We start from the raw sequence: 13,123 nt of genomic DNA on the forward strand, positions 1-13,123 counted from the left end.
AAATACACACCACACAATCTGAATGAAAGTATTTTTCAAAGCAAGGTATAAAAAGCAGCAAAATAAGAGTGGCAAAATGATATCCTTTAGGGCTTTCAGTGAGCATGGCTAGCAATAAATAACTTCATTCAGAAGCCATTTGTAGTTTTCTCCAATTTGCAACATTCTTCTTAAATCTAAAATTAAAAAAATCTGGCTATCTAAATACATTCTGTAGTTTAAAAGCCAATTTTACTCCTAATTGAGAATAGTTTTGAAACTTATAGGAATTTACATCGAGTAATGATATCCTTTTTATTAGTTATATTCCTTGCCTCCATTCTATATCAAATTTTATTGTGCAATTAATATGTTTTAATACGTTTGAGACTCAAGATACTTGTATGGAAATACTTTTAAAGATTTCTATCTCATAATAAAGTGGATATGCTTCAAATTCCCAAGAAGACAACATATTTCTGTAACATATAATATTTGATTGAACTTGAGGGATCATGAATTTTTTTTATTGCTGTTCTTTATTGGAAGTGGGGTGATGGTGGTGGTAGCTGTGTAAAGTATTAATAGCCTGAGTTAGGAGACTTCTATTCTTTTCCAGCAACCAATAGCTGTGGAGACCTCAGAAAATGACAAAATGTTAATCTGTAAGAATTTGTCAGTCAATTCTCTGAAGTCAGGTATAGGACATTTGCCAGAACTGTTCAGTGGCCATTGGTAGAGGTAGGCGTAGAGATGAATGTGGGCATGAAAGCAGAACACCTATCCTTAAAAAAACAGAAGATAGTAAACTTTCATAAAGGAAACCAGTGAACTAAAATGGACCGGAGTGGGTGAATTTAACTTAGATGACCATTATATCTACTACTGGGGGCAAGACTCCCTTAGAAGAAATGGAGTAGCCCCCATAGTCAACAAAAGAGTCTGAAATGCAGTACTTGGATGCAGTCACAAAAATGACAGAATGATCTCTCTTTGTTTCCAAGGTAAACCATTCAATATCATGGTAATCTAAGTCTATGCCCCAACCAGTAATGCTGAAGAAGCTGAAATTGCATGGTTTTAGGAAGACCTTCTAGAACTAACAACCGAAAAAAGATGTCCTTTTCATTATAGGGGACTGGAATGCAAAAGTAGAAAGTCAAGAGATATCTGGAGTATCAGGCAAATTTGGCCTTGGAGTACAAAATGAAGCAGGTCAAGGCTAACAGAGTTTTGCCAAGAGAATGTGCTGGTCATAGCAAGCACCCTCTTCCAACAACACAAGAGAAGACTCTACACATGTACATCACCAGATGGTCAATACCAAAATCAGATTGATTATATTCTTAGCAGCCAAAGATAGAGAAACTCTATGCAGTCAGCAAAAACAAGACCAGGAGCTGACTGTGGCTCAGATCATGAACTCCTTATTGCAAAATTCAGACTTAAATTGAAGAAAGCAGGGAAAGTCACTAGACCATTAAGGTATGACCTAAATCAAATGCCTTAATGATTATAGAGTGGAAGTGACAAACAGATTCAAGGGATTAGATCTGATAGACAGAGTGCCTGAAGAACTATGGACGGAGGTTCATGACAATGTACAGGAGGCAGTGATCGAGACCATCCCTAAGAAAGGGAAGTGCAAAAAGACAAAATGGTTGTCTGAGGAGACCTTACAAATTCCTGAGAAAAGCTAAAGGCAAAGGAGAAAAGGAAATATATAACCATCTGAATGCAGAGTTCCAAAGAATAGCAAAGAGAGATAAGAAAGCCTTCTTCAGTGATCAATGCAAAGAAATAGAGGAAAACAATAGAATGAGAAAGACTAGTGATCTCTTCATGAAAATTAGAGATATCAAGGGAACATTTCATGCAAAGATAGGCACAATAACAGACCTAACAGAAGTAGAAGATATTAAGAAGAGGTGGCAAGAATACACAGAAGAACTATACAAAAAGATCTTCAGGAGTCAGATATATATGATGGTGTGATCACTCACCTAGAGCCAGACATCCTGGAATGCAAAGTCAAGTGGGCCTTAGGAAGCATCACTATGAACAAAGCTAGTAGAGGTGATGGAATTCCAGTTGAGCTATTTCAAATCCTAGAAGATGATGCTGTTAAACTGCTGCAATTCAATATGCCAGCAAATTTGGAAAATTCAGCAGTGGCCACAGGATTGGAAAAGGTCAGTTTTCATTTCAATCCCAAAGAAAGGCAATGCCAAAGAATGCTCAAACTACTGCACAATTGCACTCATCTCACATGCCAGCAAAGTAATGCTCAAAATTCTCCAAGCCAGGCTTCAACAGTACGTGAACTGTGACCTTCCAGATGTTCAAGCTGGATTTAGAAAAGGCAGAGGAACCAGAGACCAAATTGCCAACATCTGTTGGATCACAGAAAAAGCAAGAGAGTTCCAGAAAAAGCATCCTTTCTGCTTTATTGACTACTCCAAAGCCTTTGACTGTGTAGATCACAACAAACTGTAGAAAATTCTTAAAGAGATGGGAAGAATCTGACCTGCCTCCTGAGAAATCTGTAGGCAGGTTAAGAAGCAACAGTTAGAACTGGACATGGAACAACAGACTGGTTCCAAATCAGGAAAGGAGTACATCAAGACTGTATATCGTCACCCTGCTTATTTAACTTATATGCAGAGTACATCATGTGAAATGCTGGGCTGGATGAAGCACAAGCTGGAATCAAGATTGCCGGGAGAATATCAATAACCTCAGATATGCAGATGACACCACCCTTATGGCAGAAAGTGAAGAGGAACTTTTCAAAGAGCCTCTTGATGAAAGTGAAAGAGGAGAGTGAAAAAGTTGGCTTAAAGCTCAACATTCAGAAAACTAAGATCATGGCATCTGGTCTCATCACTTCATGGCGAATAGATGGGGAAACAATGGAAACAGTGTGAAACAGTAGTTTGGGGGGCTCCTAAATCACTGCAGATGGTGACTGCAGCCATGAAATTAAAAGACCCTTGCTCCTTAGAAGAAAAACTATGACCAACCTAGACAGCATATTAAAAAGCATAGACTTTGCCAACAAAGTTCCGTCTAGTCAAAGCTATGGTTTTACCAGTAGTTGTGTATGGATGTGAGAGTTGGACTATAAAGAAAGCTAAGCCCTGAAGAATTGATGCTTTTGAACTTTGGTGTTGAAGAAGAGTCTTGAGAGTTCCCTGGACTGCAAGGAGATTCAACCAGTCTATTCTAAAGGAAATCAGTCTTGAATATTCATTGAAAGGACAGATGCTGAAGCTGAAACTCCAATACTTTGGCGACTTGATGCGACGAACTGACTCACTTGAAAAGACCCTGATGCTGGGAAAGATTGAAGGTGGGAGGAGAAGGGGATGACAGAGGATAAGATGGTTGGATGGCATCACCAACTCGATGGACATGAGTTTGAGTAAGCTCTAGGAGTTGGTGACGGACAGGGAAGTCTGGTGTGCTGCAGTCCATGGGGTCACAAAGAGTCGGACATGACTGAGCAACTAAACTGAACTGAATAAAGGAAAAGCCTGCCCATTCTCAAATAAAAGATTAAGTTAAAAGAATATTCAACACTTAAAAATATGAAGCACACATAAACTGACATTCAAGTGAGCAGTACTTTCAAAAATGCAGGTAAATGACTCTGGCAGAGACCCAGCAAAAGAAGAGCTTTTGAGGAAAATTCCCCAACAATTCTGTATTGATTTTAAGTAAATGGAGTTGATTTTGGGTAACTGAATGTGTATCTAAGAAGTCACTTTGCAAATGATATATTTACAATAACGAAGATATTGTAATTATATTATTTACAATGTGTATATTTGGCAAAAACCTAAGTGCCCATCACTAGATGAATGTATAAAGAAGGTGTGGTATATTTATATATAGTGATATATATATATACCATATGTATATCATATATATATATATGTATATATATATATATATATATATCTCCTGTGCAATATTACTCAACCCTCAACCATAGAAAAGAATGAAATCTTGTTAATTGTAACAACCTGGATGGACCTAGAAAGTATTATTCTTCTAAGTCACACACAGAAAGACAATTAGTATGGTTTCACTTATATGTGCAATTCAAAAACAAAACAAATGTACAAACATAACAAAAGAGAAACAGAGTTATAGAAAACAAACAGTCCAGTCCGTTGGGGGTGGAAGGCAGAAAGGTGAGGGAGCTTAAGATACACAAAGTTACAGTTGCAAAATTAATGAATCATGGTTCTGAAATGTACCATATGGGGAATAGAGCCAATAAATATGTAATACCTTTGCAGGCCCCTTCGTGTATCACAATTTTGTCTTGGTCAAGGGACTTGTGTAAGTCAATGAAACTATGAGCCATGTCGTGCAGGACAACCCAAGACAGATGACTCATAGTGAAGAGTTTTGACAAAATATGGTCCACTGGAGAAGGAAACGGCAACCCATTCCAGTATTTTTGCCTGAAGAACCCCTGGACAGTATGAAAAGGCAAAAAGATATGACAGAGATTAAGAAGAGGTGGCAAGAATGCACAGAAGAACTATATAAGAAAGGTCTTAATGACCTGGATAACCAAGATGGTGTGGTCACTCACTTAGAGCCAGACATTCTGGAGTGTGAAGCCAAATGGGCCTTAGCAAGCACTACTACAAACAAAGCTAGTGGAGGTGATGGAATTCCAGCTGAGCTATTTCAATTCCTAAAAGATGATGCTGTTAAAGTGATGGTTTCAATATGTCAGCAAATTTGGAAGACTCAGCACTGGCCATAAGACTGAAAAGGGTCAGTTTTCATTCCAATCCCAAAGAAAAGCAATGCCAAAGAATGTTGAAACTGCCATACAGTTGCGCTTATTTCATGTGCTAGCAAGTTAATGCTCAAAATCCTTCAAGCTAGGCTTCAGCAATATGTGAACCAAGAACTTACAGATGTGCAAGCTGAATTATGAAGAAGCAAAGGAACCAAAGATCAAATGACCAACATTCGTTGGATCACAGAAAATGGAATTTCCAGAAAAACATCTACTTCTGCTTCATGACTATGCTAAATCCTTTGACTGTGTGGATCACAACAAATTGTGGAAAATTCTTAAAGAGATGACAGTACCAGACCATCTTAGCTGTCTCCTGAGAAAACTGTATGCAGGTCAAGAAGCAACACTAGAAATGGACACAGAATAATGGACTGGTTCAAACTTGGGAAAGGGGTACAACAAGGCTATATACTGTCACCCTATTTATTTAACTTCTATGCAGAATATACCGTGTCAAATGCCAGGCTGGAATCAAGATTGCCAAGGGGAGAAATATCAACAATCTCAGATATGAAGAAAATACTTTAATGGCAAAAATTTAAGAGGAACTAAAGAGCTTCTTGATGAGGGTGAAAGAGGAAAGTGAAAAAGCTGACTTGAAACCCAACATTAAGAAAGCTAAAATCATGGCATCCAGTCCCATCGTTGTTACCATTGTTCAGTCAGTAAGTCATGCCTGACTCTTTGCAACCCCATGGACTATAGCACATCAGGCTTTCCTGTCCTCCACCATCTCCCAGAGTTTGTTCAAACTCATGTACATTGAGTCAGTGATTCTATCTAACCATCTCATCCTCTGCCGTCCTCTTCTCCTTTTGCCTTCAATCTTTCCCAGCATCAGAGTCTTTTCCAATGAGTCAGCTCTTCACATTAGGTGGCCAAAGTACTGCAGTTTCAGCTTCAACATCAGTCTTTCCAATGAATATTCAGGGTTGATTTCTTTTAAGATTTACTGGTTTGATTCTCCTTGTAGTGCTAGGGACTCTCAAAGGTCTTCTCCAGCACCACAATTCACCACAATTCAAAAGCATTAGTTATTCAGTGCTCAGCCTTCCTTATGGTCCAACTCTCACATCTGTACATGGCTACTGGAAAAGCCATAAGTTTGACTACAGGGACCTTTGTTGGCAAAGTGATGTCACTGCTTTTTAATAGGCTGTCGAGGTTTGCCCTTCCAAGGAACAAGTGTGTTTTTAATTCCATGACCGCAGTCAATGTCAGCAGTGATTTTGGAGCCTGGGGGGAGAAAAAAATGTCACTGCTTCCACTTTTTCCCCTTCTATTTGCCATTAAGTGTTGGGAACAGATACCATGATCTTAGTTTTTTGATGTTGAATTTTAAGCCAGCTTTTTCACTCTCCTCTTTCATCCTCATCAAGAAGCTCTTTAATTCCTCTTTAATATCTGCCATTAGATAGGTATCATCTGCATATCTGAGGTTGTTGACATTTCTCCCAGCAATCTTGATACAAGCCTATATCAAATAGAGGCTGTATCAAATAGGCTGTATGGCAAATAGAAAAGGAAAATAGTGGAAACAGTGACAGATCTTATTTTCTTGGGCTTTAAAATCACTGCAGACAGTGACTGCAGCCATAAAACTAAGCAAAGGAGACACGAATGTAAAGAACAGACTTTTGGACTCTGTGGGGGAAGGCAAGGGTGGGATGATTTAAGAGAATAGCATTGAAACATGTACATTACCATATATAAAATAAATGACTAGTGTAAATTTCATGCATGAAGCAGGGCACCCAAATTCAGTGCTCTGGGAAATCCCAGAGAGATAGGGCACGGAGGGAGGTGGGAGGGGGGTTCAGGATGTGTGGGATGCTTATATACTTGTGGCCAATTCATGTTGACATATGGCAAAAAACCATCACAATATTGTAGAGTAATTATCCTCCAATTAAAATAATTGATTAATAAAAAAAAAAAGATACTTGCTCCTTGGAAGAAAAGCTATGACAAACCTAGACAGCTATTAAAAAGCAGAGATATTACTTTGCCGACCAATGTCCATATAGTAAAAGCTATGATGTGAGAGTTGGTCCATAAAGAAGGCTGAGCACTGAAGAATTGATGCTTTTGAATGGTGTTGCTGGAGAAAACTTTTGAGAGTCCCTTTAACTGCAAGGAAATACAACTAGTCAATCCTAAAGGAAATCAACCCTGAATATTCACTGGAAGGACTGAATGCGTTGCTGAAGGTGAAGCTCCAGTACTTTGACCACCTGATATGAAGAGCCAAATCATTGGAAAAGACGGATGCTGGGAAAGATTGAAAGCAAAAGGAGAAGGCAGTGGCAGAGCATGAGATGGTTAGTGGATAGATACCATCACTGACTCAATGGACATGAGTTTGAGCAAACTCTGGAAGATAGTGGAAGACAGAGGAGCCTGGAATGCTACAGTCCATTGGGTTGCAGAGAGTCAGACACAACTTAGCGACTGAACAACAACAATCTTTGTATCATGACATATTATAACTAGATTTATTATGGCAATCAGTTTGAAATGTGTAGGCATATACATTTCTAAAATGTAAAAAAAAAAAAGGCCAAACAGTTGCAAATTGAGGTTCAGTTTACTTCCTAGTCTAAATTTTGATAGACATTTCCTAATTATCTGACTAAAAAACCTCAACAATTTGACTTATATTTTCACAAATACAGAGTATTATTAGCCCTTTTAATGTCTACAATATGATTGATGGATATGCCGTCTCCTTCCTTCTTTCCCTCATCCCTTTCTTCTTTTCTTCCTTCCACCCATTCATTTAACAAATATTCACTGAACACCTGCTATTTGCCAGTCACTGTAAGTAGGCTATGGAGAAGGAAATGGCAACCTACTCTATTAGAGTAGGAAATCTCATGGTCAAAGGAACTTGGTGGGTGACAGACCATGGGGTCACAAGAGTCGGACACGACTTAGCAACTAAACCACCAATACCATAAGTAGGCACTGAGGATTAAGTACTTAAGAAGATTGGACAATAGCCAAGTGATAGAAAATATTTTCAATTTTCTATGAGTGGAAATGAGTATGGCATACTGTAGGAATTAAAAGAAGTACAGCAGGAGTGGATTAAAGAGGGAAAAAGACAGAGGAAGAAAATTTATTCTATTATGCAGTGATGAAAGTCTTTGTTGAAGGTTTTGGATTTCAAGTGCAATGGAAGCCACTGGGGTGCCTAGGGGATGTCAGTATGTCTATAAGCAGAATTCCCATTTTTTGAAAACTGTCCTGTCTGCTCTACAGAATAAAACCTGATCAAAACATGAGGACCAGAAGGGAGGCTATCACTGTGGATTAGTTATAATACACTGCTGATTTGAACCAGAGAAGTAGCAAAAGAAGTGGAAAGAATTAGGAAACCTTAAATGCTATTAGTAAGCAGCCTCCATCAAAGTTTAGTAACAAGTGGGAGGGGAATGAATAGGAACTGAAGGAAATGTGGGAGTTAAAGATATCTAGGGCTTTGGTTTGAGCTACTAGATGAGTGATGGTTTCAATGAAGACAGAAAAGACTGGAAGTTGGGGAAAACAAATTGACTTTATTAATTTGGATTTCTATGACTCTGTGTGCAGGTGAACATTGTTTTTCATGCTTTTATAACTTGGAACATAGTATGCACTCAACAAATATGCATTAAAGATTTATTATTGAGTAAATAAACTTTGTCAATTTTTCAGCTGTGTAGATCTTCAAAGTATGGGCTCCAGAGTGAGAAAGTCCTAGGTTTGATTCTCAACTTTACCTTAATCCCATTACTTAATCTTTCTGAGGTCTAAATTCCTCATTTAAAAGGGGAGAAGAGGGTGAATAACAATACCCACAGGGAGTTGTTTAGAGGATTAAAAGAAATATAAAAGCAATGTAACTATATGAAATGTGTACTGCAACTGCTAAAAAATGTTGCTTATTGCTATTACTACCAACAAGCAAAAATAAACTGTTACTAATAATAATTCACAGACTGTTTAAATATTAGTGATATTAACTGTTTACCTATAAACATTTTGCAACTTTTCCACTTACCATTAAAAGTCAACATGATTTATAGTCTCTTTTGTATTTATCAGTCTTTTAAATTCTATCTTTTTCTTCAAACTTCTCATTTTTTGTCTGAGAACTATCCTTTTGTTATACTAATATTCTCTTACATTTTCTTCTAACGGTTCTATTTTTTATTATATTATTAGTATAATACAATTTGTCTTTGTGTATTTTTTCATATGCAACAGAACTCACTTCCCACCATAAAGTTAGGTTAGGTTCACTAGTTAACCTCCTCAGTTAATGTATAATGCACTTTACCTAGTATTTTAAATGTCACTTTGTGATATATTAAATTCCTGTATGTAATAAGTTATTCATTTAAGTAATTGAAGAAAACTATACAAAGGTATTCACTACTATATGGTTAAACATAATGAAAAACTGCAACTTTCTTAATATTCATCAGTAAAAGACTGGTCAAATAAATTATGCTTTCCCCATATAATGCAGTAAGGTAGATCTATATGTACTTACATGAGAAGAAATCCACAATATGTTGTTAAGCGTAAAGTAAAACAAAAACAAAATATATACTTAAAATCAGTATTTATAATATTGACTTATTTTAATAAAAATGAAATAATAATTATAATAAATACATAGATATTTAAGTATGCACATGAAAAATCTTGGGAGCACAGTCCAAAATTTAAACTAGGGAAAATAATTCATGGGAGACACAATATGATATGTACATGAGAATCTTTTTACACTATTTAATTTTTACAATACATACTTCTACATTGTTGGAACAGTTTGGCATCTAGTGTTTCTACAATCAGGAAATCAAAAAAACATAATCTTTACCTGCAATGGCTTCATAGAGACCAGCTTTGTACCCTAAGTATTCATATTCCTCAAATCTCTGAGGCCCCTCACACAGGGCTCTGCACTCCATGTCTTCATTGAAATATTCTCTTAAAGCTTGTTCAAAGTACTTGATAGCTAGTTCAAAGTCATCGGCCTCATAATGTTTGACTCCTGCACTGTAACTCTCCTGTAAAGAAACAGAAGAAATAAAACTTTTAAGACCACCCAAGAAGAACTTGAATGGCAAGATGCAGGCAGATTCTAGATCACTTAGGAGGTGGGGCAGGAGATTCTTTCACTGTGAAAGGTAAAAAAGGGTCACACTGGGAGATAAAGGGTAACTGCCCTGGCTTCAGTTCAGTCGCTGACTTCAACTCATTATAAATGAGAAGGGATTGACTGAGTAAGCCTACTGCTGGGGCATCAATCAATTTCATTTTCTTCCTGAGATAATTCAAGACTTTGATTTCTAACCTGTTTGAATGTAGGTAGGGCTATGCAACCAAGTGCAGGAAAACTGATGTGGATGGATCAGATGCTCATTTCCAAGCCTGGTTCAATTTTTTAAAAAAGAGGAAAAAAGACTTCCATCTAAAATCTCCATCTCTTAGTCTTTTCTTCAGTCCCTTGAAGGCCATACTTTGAGAATGGTGATTTCATTTAAAGGAATAATTGTATGCATGCATGCTCAGTCTCTTCATGGCAGAAAGAAAAGAGGTACTGAGGAGCCTCTTGATGAAAGTGAAAGAAGAGAGTGAAAAAGCTCCTTAAAACCCAACATTCAAAAAACGAAGATCATGGCATCCAGTCCCATCACTTCATGGCAAATAGATGGAGAAACAATGGAAACAGTGATAGACTTTGTTTTCTCGGGCTTCAAAAATCACTGCAGATAGTGACTGCAGCCATGAAATGAAAACATGCTTGCTCTTTGGAAGAGAAGCTATGACAAACCTAGACAGCATTTTTAAAAGCAGAGACATTACTTTGCTGACCAAGGTTCTGCAGTCAAAGCTATGATTTTTCCAGTAGTTGTGTATGGATGTAAGAAGGCTGAGCACTGAAGAATTGATGCTTTTGAACTGGTGTTGGAGAAGAGTATTGAGAATCCCTTGGACTGCAAGGAGATCAACCCAGTCAATCCTCAAGAAAATCAGTCCTGAATATTCATTGGAAGGACTGATGCTGAAACTGAAGCTCCAATACTTTGGCCACCTGATGCAAAAAACTGCCTCATTGGAAAAGACCTTGATGCTGTGAAAGATTGAAGGCAAGAGGAGAAGGGGGAAACAAAGGATGAGATGGTTGGATGATATCACTGATTCGATGGACATGATTTTGAGCAGGCTCTAGGAGTTGGTGATGGATAGGGAAGATTGGCTTGCTGCAGTCCATGTGGTTGCAAAGAGTTTGACATGACTGAGCAACTGAACTGAACTGATGCTCAGTCACTCAGTCCTGTCAGACTCCTTGTGGCCCTATGTACTGTAGCCTTTCAAGCTCCTTTGTCCATGGAATTTTCCAGGCAAGAATACTAGAGAGGGTTGTCATTTCTTGGGCAACAAGAAATGTCCTTGGGAGATCTTCCTGACCCAAGAATGGAACCCACGTCTCCTGCATCTCCTGCATTGACAGGCAGATTCTTTGCCACCGAGCCTTCTGGGAAGGAATAATTATGTAGCTTTGCTGTTGTTTTTCAGTCACTAAGTCATGTCCGACCCTTTGTAACCCCTGGACTGCAGCACGCCAGGCTTCCCTATTCTTCATTATCTCCCAGAGTATGCTCAAACTCGTGTCCGCTGAGTCGGTGATGTCATCCAACCATCTCATCCTCTGTCATCCTCTTCTCCTGCCCTCAATCTTTCCCAGCATCAGGTTCTTTCCCAATGAGTCGGCTCTTTGCATCAGGTGACAAAACTATTGAAGCTTCAGCTTCCTGCTTCAGCTTAAGCTTTATGTAGCTTTAAAAAATCAAAATTTGAAAAGTATGGGTACCCTGGAAAAACCACTGAATTGGTTGCTTGGAAATCACAAGATGACTTTGAGCAATTCACATGGGTTTCAACTCCAGTGGATAAAATTAAAGTGCTGAGGGTGGGAGGCATGGGGGCGCAGGGGAAGGCTGAGGCTCAGAAAGGGCTACAGATATTTACGTCATGTCTTACTTTTCACCATATCATACTGCTTTTCTAAGTTAATTTTCATTTCTCTCTCAATATTTTTAACCCTGCACTACAATGTTTCATCTAGAGACTCTTAAAATATAAAAATGATACTGTATTGGAAATTGAGAATCAATGTGAGATATCCACTCATAGGAATTTGCTCTGAATCCATTGAACCTTGGTAGCACTTAGCTCCTCATGGTTAGTGCAGGATCCCCAAAGCTCACCAGGTGTGGTTTGGCCTCCTGGTCTACCAGCTGGAGGTCTTCAACGCCCACCATCGTTCTGTAATTCTCGATGTTCTGCTGCATTTCCATGTGCTCAGGGTTGGCCATGAAAAATGTGTGTGCTGCTGCCACTGCCTTTTCCATCTGGTTAAGCTATAAAGAGAGGGGAAAAAAGGACCAAATGAAGGCAAATATTTCTAAACCACATTCAGTACCAGTCCAAGGGTTCACAGACTGAAAGCGCCAGGGCTGGGTCCATTCCCTCCACCCAGCCTCCACACTAAAGGGCAGGAGGTTAATAAACAAGTGCTCCTAAAATGATCTGTGGGTATTTTGGCTACAGTGAAAATGGATAAATGTGCTTTGTTCTAAGTTTGTTCTCTTCTCCCTCATTTCGAAGTCATCTGTGTTTCCTGGCAAACTGAATCTACATGCTTCTGTTTGTTCTGTGATTGATCAAAATTAAAAACTGCCGATGCTGTGCCATGTCTGATTCACATTTTCAATATTTTTGTCTTTTTTCTCTGATTTTCTTTTTGTTCCTTTTGCCTTTAATCCTGACAATAGAAGAATAAACTGTGACTTTCTGAAGTATGAGATTTGGGATATGTCCCACTACACCACGTTTGTTATAAAGGCTTTAGAATATGAAGAACACAGATTTTAAAAGAATTAATTATTCCAATCCATACGAGATGCTAAATATAGTACAGAAAATGTACTACTATATTCCTTTGATTAAGAAATTGATTCCAAACTTACAACTTGGATTCTCATTAATACAAAAGGAAGGATTTTTAATAAAATACAAAGACACTATAAATCTCCTCTTAAACCACTTAATATGCTGTTCCCCATGTAACATGCAATGATGCATTTTTTTAAACAAAATGAAATTAAATTTACTTGATTTAATACATTTTGCCCTATGTTTTCTCCATGGAGAATATCTATAGACAGTGTCTGGCCTCAATTCAGAAAAGTGAGTATTCACACTAGCACTAGTCATTTTCACAATGAAATACAAATTACATTAGGCCTATTTTGA

The 13,123-nt window shown here is 38.0% G+C and overlaps 1 protein-coding gene across 8 annotated transcripts in view; it reads right to left on the reverse strand.

The window, feature by feature from the left end:
- The window catches only part of P3H2 (prolyl 3-hydroxylase 2), a 170,585-nt gene that overhangs the window by 32,064 nt on the left and 125,398 nt on the right, over positions 1 to 13,123 (reverse strand). For all 8 annotated transcript variants that reach the window (XM_081536939.1, XM_081537013.1, XM_081536959.1 and 5 more), the window contains 2 exons: positions 12,076 to 12,228; positions 9,681 to 9,870 (listed from right to left, as the gene is read on the reverse strand). In XM_081536939.1, the coding sequence (XP_081393065.1) occupies positions 9,681 to 9,870; positions 12,076 to 12,228 (343 nt within the window). The remainder of the gene's footprint in view (positions 1 to 9,680; positions 9,871 to 12,075; positions 12,229 to 13,123) is intronic.

This window comes from Giraffa tippelskirchi, chromosome 2 (genome assembly GCF_054371585.1).
Source record: "Giraffa tippelskirchi isolate mGirTip1 chromosome 2, T2T-mGirTip1v1.2.pri, whole genome shotgun sequence".
Classification (NCBI taxonomy): Eukaryota; Metazoa; Chordata; class Mammalia; order Artiodactyla; family Giraffidae; genus Giraffa; species Giraffa tippelskirchi.